Source organism: Diabrotica virgifera, chromosome 1 (assembly GCF_917563875.1).
Source record: "Diabrotica virgifera virgifera chromosome 1, PGI_DIABVI_V3a".
NCBI classification, from domain to species: Eukaryota; Metazoa; Arthropoda; class Insecta; order Coleoptera; family Chrysomelidae; genus Diabrotica; species Diabrotica virgifera.
In genome coordinates, this window is record NC_065443.1 from 316805797 (window position 1) to 316818675 (window position 12879).

General features: G+C 31.5%; 1 protein-coding gene across 1 annotated transcript in view; it reads left to right on the forward strand.

The window, feature by feature from the left end:
* Positions 1-12879, forward strand: part of LOC126879266 (serine/threonine-protein kinase RIO3-like) — a 40151-nt gene that overhangs the window by 530 nt on the left and 26742 nt on the right. The window contains exon 2 of the mRNA XM_050642339.1: positions 3873-4187. Coding sequence (XP_050498296.1) covers positions 3873-4187 — 315 coding nt within the window. The remainder of the gene's footprint in view (positions 1-3872; positions 4188-12879) is intronic.

Here is a 12879-nt window from a genome sequence, read left to right on the forward strand (position 1 = left end):
GAAAGTTCATTTGATATACATTCCTACCATTCTCTCACGTTGCGCAGCCTTGATATCCCACATCTCCCGATGCTTATTTTTTCCTGGAACCCTATCCCTGCATACTTAATCAATTGGAATAAGTTGTATCTTTCTGTATATTATAATATGTCCGAGATATTCCAATTTTCTTGTTCTCAGACTCGCTTTGTTTGTGAAATGTTCTGTACACGATATTTTCAGAATTTTTCTGTACACCTACAGCTCAAATAATTCCAGTTTTTTCATTAAAGCTGCATTCAAGGTCCAAGTTTCCATTCTATAAAACAAAGTCAAGAAACCGTAGCACCTAGCCAATCTAACTCTTAGCTCCAACTTCAAATCTCTTGTGCAAACCACTTTTCTCATTATGTTAAAATTGGCTCCAACCTTTTCTATTCTGATTTCCTAGGAGTAATCATTTGTTGAGTTGATCGTTGTTCCAAGATATTCGTTTTGGTCTACTTGTTCAACATTGGTTCCGATTATAAAAAGATTATCGATATTTCTTTAAAGTTTTCAATATTCTCATAAATTTTGTCTTCTTGATGTTCATTGTTAGATCGTTTTCTTGTCCATACTCCACTATTGTGGTCACCGGATTGTGGTCAATACTGTGGTATTGTGGTCAATAAGATGACAGTGTCATCCGCATATCTAATGTTATTAACATGTTGACGGACAGAACGTCTATCATCTAATTTCCATTGATGTAATGTGACACAACGGCTGTGAGGTTTTTGTGTAGTAAATAAACTTTATTTTATATGTAAATTTGCAGAAAAATCAAAGTGACTCAGTGATTTACCTTGTTTTGTTGAACCTGTGTTTGTTGTGCAATAATTTGACTAAATTGTGTTATAAATCCACACTAAGGTGTTAATGGGCTGGTTTTTGCTTCCTTCTTTTTTGCTGACATCAATTAGTAGAGACTAATTTATCTTGTTTCCAAATTCCAAATATAAGTGGCCTTCAATAGTCTTATAGTCCAGGAATTTAGTTCAAAGTATTATTATGAATGGAAATTGTAAAAATCCTATGGGAGATAAATCTGTAGTGTGTGACAGCTGTCACATAATATTACATAATACTGAAGAGTGCACCAGTCTCAGTGCCAGTGAGTTAAGTGCAGTGGTCATGCAGAAGAGATCTTTATACTTTTTTCTGTACTGAGTGTAGGCTTGCATTTAAAAATGTGCCAAATTTTGTGAGGCAGATTGAAGCTCTTAAGGCAGAAGTTGGGCAAATGAAAGTGGAAATTCAAAATCTAAAAGAAGAGGTCAAATCTTAGTGCCGAAGAAGTGATTGCCGAAATACAAAACCGAGCAAATAATCTCATGATTTTTAATTTTCCAGAAACAAATCATAACTCTAATTATCAAGAAGTTAATGAGTTTCATAACTCAAATCGTAGATAACCCATCCAGCGTTGAAGTTAAAAAAATAATCCGAGTGGGTCAGAAACATAAAAGTGGCAATCGACTAGTAAAAATAACACTATCTTCTGGTCAAGAAGCTTTTATGGTGTTTAACAATAGACGTAATCGTACCAACAAAGACAAAAAAAATTTTATAAGTCTCGATCAAACTCAAATGCAACGTGAGCTTTTTATTAAAACTCGAAATGAATTATTAAAGAGACAAGACCAAGGTGAACTTAATTTAACCATTAAATATTTCAACAATATACCCAAAATTGTTCAAAAAAACTAAGTCAGTCTCCACAGTCAATTTCAATTAAATAAAGTGCAGGGTTGGTCTAAAGAAAATGAAATGGAGCTAAATGTCAAAAAGTGCCATGAAATTAGTTTTTATCAAGGTAGAATGTATATTCCGTTTGAATATAAACTTGATAACACACCACTAGATTGTGTTAATACAATAAGAGATATTGGAATACTGTTTGACAAATCTCTAAAATTCGCAGATCATATTGATTAGGTATATTATTTCAAAGGCATTACAGATGCTTGGCTTCATGAAACGAAACTGCTATAATTTTAAAAGTCCCAATACCCTAAAATTGTTATACCTACTGTTCTCTTGTTAGATCTCACTTGGAATACTGTTGTAGTATTTGGTCACCTTACTAGGTATAATGTTTACGCAGAAAAAATTGAAAAAGTTCAAAATAAATTCCTTAGGTTTTTGGGATTTAAAACTAGAGCTATTAATGGGAGTAACAGGTTTTACAGTTATGAAGAAATTAGAGCATATATAAATATCAATACCTTGGAAGAATGTTGTATCACCATGATTTGAAAATTCTATATAGTTTGTTAAATGGTACAGCAAATAGTCATTATTTATTGTCTAAGATTGGGTTTAAATTGCCTTCCTACAGTACTCGAAATGCAGTTGAAACCACTTTTCGTGTACAATTTCATCGATGTAATTATGGCCTCAATGAACCTATAACTAGAATGTTACGTCTAGCAAATCAAAATACTGAGAGGGTTAATTTTAGTTCCACACCTAACCAATTTATACGCGACTTGCAACAAATTAATATTGCCTCTTAATTGTTTGGTTTTGTCCATCCTTACCAGTCTGTTTCTAATTTTTGTTCTGTATGTTATTTATTTCCTTTAACTATTTTAACTATTATATTTTACGTGTTATGACTTACATTTAGTATCTACTAAATTGTTCCAAAATTTGTAAAAAATTGTAACTGTATTGGGCTTGTCCTGTGGAAATAAAAAACAAAACAAAAACAAAACAAAAAACAACGTGTATAGACTTTGCATTTTTCTCTATTCTACTTTGCAAAATACATATAGTGTCACAACACTTGCTTATACATTTAACGCACTGTCCGTCAACATGTTATTGGGAACTCCATTTACCTTTATTCTAGCTGTTTCACCATCCAAAGGTTTTTTCAGAATCTCTTCCGAGTAGGCATTAAAAAGAATTGGCGACAACACGCATCCCTGTCTCACCCCACATCTGATTTCAATTTACCCTGACAGCTGTTCATTAACACATACTGTTGCTCACTGCTTATAGTGTAAATTCAATATAATTATGAGGTCATTGTAGTCTATCTTCATTAATTATTGATCATACAAACCTAATAGCTATGCCCAGTTTATGATATAATCGGTTATGGATGATTTTCCACCAGCAATTTTACCACATGGAACATCAAGCTAATGGTGTGGTACTTGCAGCATTTTCTTGTGTTTTTCCTTTCGAAGTTATACATCTTTAGGCGCGATTAAGAGTGAAATTTTATTATTCTGGGCGCATGCGCACACTGACAGTATGTAGTTGGTTGCTAATCTTTCAAGTTATGTATGTATCAGCGCAAATAAGTCATTAAAAGAATATATTAGTGTTTTTAGTAAATGTATTATTTATTATAATTTTTGTGTGTTTGGATTTGTCTTCCTTGGGAGTAAGATAATAAAATATCTATTATTTTTATATCTAACATTTTTATACTTCACTTGACCTATTTGTCACCGTGATGTGTAAATATATCCGAGACGTCACTTACATAGAGCTTGATGACATGGTTGGTAGAGCATTGGACCAGAGATCGAGAGGTCCCGGGTTCAATTCTCGGACGATTCATATTCTTGTTTTTTTCTTAATTTTTGGTATTGTTTTAATAAAAAATGTTTGAAAGTAGTAGGTAAGACAGTTGGTTTAATATTTAAATAAAATACAAATAAACTGTTAAGTATATTTATTTCGTTGAAATTATACAATAGAATTATAGAAGTATAACTTCTTACATGCGTACAAAGTACACACACACATTCTTTTTTTCCACATTTTTCTTTTTCTCTCTATTTTTAAAGAAGCATAAAAGTTGTCAACCTAATTTTTTCCATTATTTATAGATTCAGTCAGTGACTCAGATGAAGAAGAAATTTTAGACGAGGATGAAAGAAAATTCTGGGACAAATTTGAAACTTTAGGACCCGAATTTGTTTTAAAACCACAGTGTTCTTACAAAGTCCTACAGAACAGACACATGCTGACAAAAGGTTATGGTGTGATGGAAGAAATTAAAAGTGCCTTTAAGTTGAGACTATTTCCATTTAGATTCCTTTCCGATCCTATCAAATGTTTTCCAGAAAACAGTACATATAGCATACTTTATACAATGATAGAAACACAAGTTTTGAACCACGTAAATGGTATTATTAATATAGGTAAGGTACAAATAAGTTCTTTTTATATGTATTATAAATTTGCATTGGACAGTTCTTACAGTGTTACACGATTTTCTATAATATAGATATTTTCTATAATATGTATAATATATTATATGATTGAAAAGTAAGACACCTGCATCTTGTGGATGTTATATCTTTAACAATATTTCCGGGGCATTCCCATCTCTGCTCACTATAATCCTTTAGTCCTTTATGATACCCCAGGTACATTTTAAAAACTCCCCAGGTCGGCTTGAAGATTAACAGGTAGATATTATTACCTCTTCGTAGGTATAATAATAATTTTATCTTGGAATTACAGAAATGTACAGAAATTTTGGGTTGTTTGCGAATTTAAGAAACAGTTTCCCTTGGTTGGAAATGTTGGCCGTGTGAGACATATTGACTGTTTAAATTCAACATAGTTGAAGGTACGCTAATGTCACTGTTTTTGCATTATATTTTACAAAGCACGACAAAATACAGAACGATGTTACTCGCTCGATACTTCGTAGTGGAATCAATTTATCTTTCAATCAATTACTAATTCAGTATCCAGACAAAATAGAGTATAATGACATCTTTAAAGCGAAAGTATAAGTGAAATGTTTATTCAAAGAGGAAAATTGTTTGTTATTAGTGTGTGAACGTTATAAATTTAAAGTACAAAAACGAACATTAGCTTCAGGTGAAACAAAGTGGAGATGTGTAAAGGATAATTGCAAAGCTTTCATAAAAACAATTGGAGAAAATAAGAATCGAATTACAACTATAGTTTATTTTTTAACCAGGAGGAGTAACCTAAAAAGACAGATTCACACCCAAGAAAGTCACTAGAATAATCACCAAATACATCTTCTTTTTTGGTTGATCATGTCGGCCCTCGACGGTAATCCATAAATATTATATTATAGTAATACGTCGCTAAAAAGTTAAAAAAAAAACTGCTTTTTATATAAAAGCAGACTAGAAGTCTAAAAATTAAAGGAATAACGCAGAAAATACAAAAAATCGCCGATATAACTTAATTAACCTATGAAATGCCAATTATGTCAAAATTTGATAAATGTCATTAGTGTCAAAATTTTATAACAGTGGAGTAAACAAAGATCTTACACACATAGATTTGGCCAACTCCGAAAAATAGCGTAACGCGGAGCAGTTCGGGTCGGTGGTCTATCTATCTCTCTCTACTGGCGCTTAGCTTTCTCTCTCTAGCATATGATGGCTGCCGCCTCTGTGTAAAGTTGGATTTATAGTTTGACGTAGCGTAGACGTAGACGCAACGGAGACGCATTGGAAAAGATCAACACCGAATTTTGTGTACTCGTGTTTATAGATGAACGCAAGCGCCTGACGGAACGTAAAAGAAACGTAACGTAACATAAAGTCGGATTTATAGTTTGACGTAGCGTAGACGTAGACGTAACGGAGACGCAGTAAAAAAGATCAACACTGAATTTTGTGTACTCGTGTTTATAAATGAACGCAAGCGCCTGACAGAACATAAGAGAAACGTAACGTAACGGAAGAGATGACCAACTTTCATCTTTTACAGTGCGTTTCTTACGTCTGGCCAATCAAAATTAAGAATTTTGTTCTGTCACCCAAAGTGGACACTCCCTCATCAATTTTGTAAAGTTGTTTATCAACATATTCGAATTTTGTTAATTATTTGAATACAATGGATGTTAAGTTATTAATTTAATAAAAATATATCATAGAGTCATTTCAATATTTCAGATAAATATGAGTTGTTTATTAGCCTAATTCGGGGTTATATACACATATTATACGATAGGTAAATCCAATAAACATTTTAAAGACCAGAAATGAAACAAAATAGTTGGAAATCCCACGGCATGCGGCACCAAGGAGCATATCTTCGTTTATTTCCTAATCTATGTAACACACAAAACAGATAAATATTATAATAAATAGTAGTATAAGTATAAATAAATAAACACAAAGTTTGTTTATTACTGTTCGCATAATTTATAGGCTATGTTGTTGAATTAGAATTAAGTCATTGTTTACTCTTTCTACTCATGCGCAAAAATTCCGCTACGTCGAACTATAAATTGACATAATATTTTCTTACGTTTCCAGTCCGTTTCTTACGTCTCCGTTGCGTCTACGTCTATGCTACGTCAAACTATAAATCCAACTTAAGAGATGACCAACTTTCATCTTTTACAGTGCGTTTCTTCCGTCTGGCCAATCATAAGGCAGAATTTTGTTCTGTCACTCAAAGTGGACCCGCCCCGCCCCCTCATTCCTTGTGTTGTGTAAAAAGTTGATTGTCAACATATTCGAATTTTGTTAATTATTTGTTAATACAATGGATGTTAAGTTATTAATTTAATAAAAATATATCATAGAGTCATTTCAATATTTCAGATAAATATGAGTTGTTTATTAGCCTAATTCGTGGTTATCCACACATATTATACGATAGGTAAATCCAATAAACATTTAAAGACCAGGAAATGAAACAAAATAGTTGGAAATCCCACGGCATGCGGCACCAAAGAGCATACTTTCGTTTATTTCCTAATCCATGTAACACACAAAACAGATAAATATTATAATAAATAATAGTATAAGTATAAATAAATAAACACAAAGTTTGTTTACTGTTCGTATAATTTATAGGCTATGTTGTTGAATTAGAATTAAGTCATTTGTTTACTCTTTCTACTCATGCGCAAAAATTCCGCTACGTCGATCTATAAATTGACATAATATTTTCTTCCGTCTCCAGTCCGTTTCTTACGTCTACGTTGCGTCTACGTCTACGCTACGTCAAACTATAAATCCAACTTAACTGTCGTTCCCTTACTCCCACCTCTTGGTAGATACGCTCACACTCGCACGACAGACAAAGATAGCTAGACCACCGTACTTGATATCGACGTTACAGTTACACCCCGATGCATTATTTAGCATATCCCTAGCCAGATATATTCTTGACATATCTCTGGGAGTAAACTTGCCTGTGATTGGACCAATTACAAACAGGCATTACAGCGCGGCAAATTTGAATCACTCCTCTTGGTTTAAAAACAAACCATAGTATAAATCATAATCACGATCCAGAATCAGAAAACCTATTAGAAAGAAAAGTCTTAAATCACGGGATAAACCGAAAGGCTGAAGATGACTTATTTGAAAAACCTTCCAAATTAATTAGAAAAAAAAAAACTAAATAATAAAGACAATAATTTAACGAATTTGACAACAAATGATTTACATTGTGTAAAAAAAATCGGTATTGTGCTCGTCGGAAGTTACAACCAGCTTTAGCAAAATCAATTTTTGAAGTTCATCAAGTTTTATGAAAATGAGAACCAAAAAAATTGAGGGGAAAACTTTTTATTAGTGAATGACTCGATCGAAAATTTAGTGATATTTTTCTGTGAGAGCAATTTAAAATTTTTAATATCCCATGAGTCGAGCTGGTATATTTTATATCGGGCAGTTTTAATCTTTGTGCCGACTTGGGACATTTTTAAAACACCTACCTGTTTCTTGGGCAGAGATAGGCATTGCCCATATTTCCACTAGTTACATTAAGAGGCTACAGTAGCGCGTCATCAAAAACGGAAAACGCGGTCCAAGATTGCGGCTTTAATTTTGCATATTTTGTAGAGATATTTGGCACACATATTCGTAATATTATAGTAAAGAATGGCGGTACAGAGCCCAATTTGAGAAATATGTTAGTATGTGGAAATTACTCTATAATTAAATAAAATATTACAAAAAAGGGGCCTGTATCGCCATTAACCTTTAACTACCCGCGCATCAAGTTATAAGATAACTACACGCGTGGCGTACTTTATACGCCACAAGAAAATACTTTTAAAAACAGCGGATTTGTTTATTTTCATTTTTAAAATACACTTGGTTGTTTGTTATATACATTATTCGGCATCAGTGAATACTTGGAGTTAATTCTCAGTCAGCCAATTGGGATTTATAACTGGAATCTGATTCGATGATAAATAAAATTAGGTAGGTACTAAAATATATATATATATATATATATATATATATATATATATATATATATATATATATATATATATATATATATATATATATATATATATATATATATATATATATATATATATATATATATATATATATATATATATATATATATATATATATATATATATTTTGTTCCATAATGACTAAAAAACAATTCAAAGATGTACTTATATTACTATAATCGTGGCGTATATTGTCCACCACCGGAAACAACAAATAATAAACTTTAAATTACGATCTTCCCAGAATGTCGATTATAACGAAACTAAAACTTGTAAAGCACATTCCAGTGATAGGTTAGAGAGATGAAAAAGGTCAAAAATTAAATTTTTAAATATATTTGCAGAAGGATTCTTATATCTGGCATACAAAATACGCCAGCGCGTGTAGTTAAAGGTTAAGAAGAACAAAAAAATACACTTTCTTTAAATAAGCTTTTTTATCCCATGTCTAGATGTTGTGTCACATTGGAACTACTAAAATTTTTTATCTCTAACAAGAAATCGAACATATTATAAGTAATAACTGATTAGGCAACATACAGAAAGAGTCACTGTCATTTTGACAAACCTGCGTCAGATTTCAAAGTATAATAGCACGATTCGCTTATCTGTGTCGATATCTATTCAGTGCAGTGATGAGCATCAAGTTAGCTAAACACCTATCACAAATCGATTCGAAAGTAGGTGGATAATTTGCCGCTAATTAGTCGTTAATTAGTTGTGAAAATACCGATTTTGTCGTTTCTTTTTTTTTTTTATTTTTTTAGGTGCTTTGCTAACTTGATATAAAGTTAGCAAAGCACACCTCCGAAAAATGACTTTAGAGCGTTCGTAGGAGAATCGGAATAGGATTAGTTTTTGCCGCTAATTAGTCGCTAATTAGTTGTGAAAAAATTAATTTTCTAAATTAATTTTTTTTTTTGTTTTTTTGGGTGCTTTGCTAACTTGATATAAAGTTGGCAAAGCACGCTTCCATAAAATGATTTTAGGGATTTCGTAAAAGAATGAAAATAGAATGAGAATTTGCCCCTAATTAGTCGCTAATTAGTTGTGAAGAAATGAATTTTCTAAATTAATTTTTTTTTTGTTTTTTTGGGTGCTTTGCTAACTCGATATAAAGTTGGCGAAGCACGCCGCTATAAAATGATTTCAGAGTTTTCGTAAGGGAATGAGAATAAAATGAGAATTTGCCGCTAATTAGTCGCTAATTATTTGTAAAGGAATTTTATTCACAAAAAATTTTTTTTTGTTTTTCACGGTGCTCCGCTTACTCGATATAAAGTTGGCAAAGCACGACTCCATACAATCATTCTAGGGTTTCCGGAGAAGAATAGCAATGGAATAAGAATTCTTTGCTAATTAGTCGTGCATTAGTTGTGAACACACCAATTTTGTCGTTTTTTTGTTTTTGACGGTTCTTTGCTGACTTGATATAAAGTTCGCAAAGCACGCATCCATAAAATGATTTAGGTTTTTTTGTAGTAGCATGAAAATAGGATCAGAATTTGCCGCTAATTAGTCGCCAATTAGTTGTGAACAAATTGATTTTCTAAATTAATTTTGTTTTTGTTTTTTTGGGTGCTTTGTTAACTTGATACAAAGTTGGCAAGCACACCTCCGAAAAATCATTTTAGGGTTATCGTAAAAGAATGGAAATAGAAAAAAAATTTGCCGCTAATTAGTCGTGAATAAGTTGTAAGAATACCGATTTTGTCGTTTATTTTTTTTTTTTTTATTTTTTTAGGTGCTCTGCTAAATTGATATAAGGTTAGCAAAGCACAACTCCAAAAAATGACTTTCGAGCGTTCGTAGAAGAATGGGAATAGAATGAGAATTTGCCGCTAATTAGTCGCTAATTAATTGTAAAGAAATTAATTTTTTTAATTAATTTTTTTTTTGTTTTTTTGGGTGCTTTGGTAACTTGATATAAAGTTGGCAAAGCACGCTTCCATAAAATGATTTTAGGGATTTCGTGAAAGAATAAAAATATAATGAGAATTTGCCGCTAATTAGTCGCTAATTAGTTGTGAAGGAATGAATTTTCTAAATGAATTTTTTTTTTGTTTTTTAGGTGCTTTGGTAACTTGATATAAAGTTGGCAAAGCACGCTTCCATAAAATGATTTTAGGGATTTCGTGAAAGAATAAAAATTGAATGAGAATTTGTCGCTAATTAGTCGCTAATTAGTTGTGAAGAAATGAATTTTCTAAATTAATTTTTTTTTTGTTTTTTTGGCTGCTTTGCTAACTCGATATAAAGTTGGCGAAGCACGCCGCTATAAAATGATTTCAGAGTTTTTGTAGGGGAATGAGAATAAAATGAGAATTTGCCGCTGATTAGTCGCTAATTATTTGTGAAGGAATTTTATTCAGAAAATTTTTTTTTTGTTTTTCACGGTGCTCCGCTTACTCGATATAAAGTTGGCAGAGCACGACTCCATACAATCATTTTAGGGTTTCCGTAGAAGAATAGCAATGTAATAAGAATTCTTTGCTAATTAGTCGTGCATTAGTTGTGAGAATACCAATTTTGTCGTTTTTTCGTTTTTGACGGTTCTTTGCTGACTTGATATAAAGTTCGCAAAGCATGCATCCATAAAATGATTTGGGTTTTTATGAAAAAGCATGGAAATAGGATCAGAATTTGCCGCTAATTAGTCGCTACTTAGTTGTGAAGAAATTATTTTTCTAAATTAATTTTTTTTTGTTTTTTTGTTTTGTTAGCAAAGCAGCCAAAAAAACAAAAAAAAATTAATTTAGAAAATTCATTTCTTCACAACTAATTAGCGACTAATTAGCGGCAAATTCATATTATATTTTCATTCTTTTACGAAACCCATAAAATCATTTCATGGGGGCGTGCTTTGCCAACTTTATGTCAAGTTAGCAAAGCATCCAAAAAAACGAAAAAAAAATTCATTTAGAAAATTCATTTTTTCACAACTAATTAGCGACTAATTAGCGGCAAATTCTCATTCTATTCTCTTTTTTTCACGAAAACCCTTAAATCATTTGATTGAGGCGTGCTTTGCCAACTTTATATCAAGTTAGCAAAACACCCAAAAAAACAAAAAAAAAATTAATTAAAAAAATTATTTTTTTCAGAACTAATTAGTGACTAATTAGCGGCAAATTCTCATTCTATTCCCATTTTTCTACGAACGCTCGAAAGTCATTTTTTGCAGGTGTGCTTTGCTAACCTTATATCAAGTTAGCAAAGCACCTAAAAAAATAAAAAATAAAAATAAACGACAAAATCGGTATTCTCACAACTAATTCACGACTAATTAGCGGCAAATTTTTTTTCTATTCCTATTCTTCTACGAAAACCCTAAAATGATTTTTCGGAGGTGTGCTTGCCAACTTTATATCGAGTTAGCAAAGCACCCAAAAAAACAAAAAAAAAAATTAATTTAGAAAATTCATTTCTTCATAACTAATTAGCGACTAATTAGCGGCAAATTCTCATTCTATTTTCATTCTTTTACGAAATCCCTAAAATCATTTTATGGAAGCGTGCTTTGCCAACTTTATATCAAGTTAGCAAAGCACCCAAAAAAACAAAAAAAAAATTAATTTGGAAAATTAATTTTTTCACAACTAATTAGCGACTAATTAGCGGCAAAAACTAATCCTATTCCGATTCTCCTACGAACGCTCTGAAGTCATTTTTCGGAGGTGTGCTTTGCTAACTTTATATCAAGTTAGCAAAGCACCTAAAAAAATAAAAAAAAAGAAACGACAAAATCGGTATTTTCACAACTAATTAACGACTAATTAGCGGCAAATTATCCACCTACTTTCGAATCGATTTGTGATAGGTGTTTAGCTAACTTGATGCTCATAGTGCAGTGGTGTATTATTTAAGAATTGGTTAGTGTTTATTTCTAATTAATTTACTATATTTTTGTGTAATAGAACTAAATTGTTGGACTATTGAAAAAAAAAATAGAATATTGTTAATTATTGTGAGGTTTACTTATAGGTAAGAATACTTTATGTAAAAATATTTCGAATTCTAATGCGAGTACCTATATAAAGTTTTAGGATGATTTTTAGTAAGATATTTAGAAATATCATAATAGTTTAAAAGTTAAATTTTAAATTTAAATAAAAAACCAAAATACACGCTTTTAATAAATTTTTCACCTATTTTGGTTTATTTTTATAAATATTTATTTAGTAATAATAAAATTGTTTTCTATTACTTCCATTTAGCGCGCCTATGAGTTAACGTCACAATATTCAAGTTTCAAGTTATGTCAAACAATCCCGACGCACTGTTGCCAAAGTTTCGCAGAACTTTCGAAAAAGGGTATGATACTATCTCTCGAAGTTATATTGATGACGCGCTACTGTTGGCTCTTAATAAAATATTTTTAATATTGTAAGAATTTCTTTGTTTTGGATATTGATGGCTATACAAGGCATATTGAGCAAAATAGTGCAACAGGCTGGCAGTTGATTGGGTATTATTTTCGACGGTAGCGCTCTCTCGCGATTTGAAACTTTTACTTTTCTGATAAAATTGGTGTATGTGAAATATACAAAACGAGAAAATAGATATTTATCTAGAAAAACACAAATTATGAACATTAACTGAAATATTGTAACCTGAGTACTGAACGA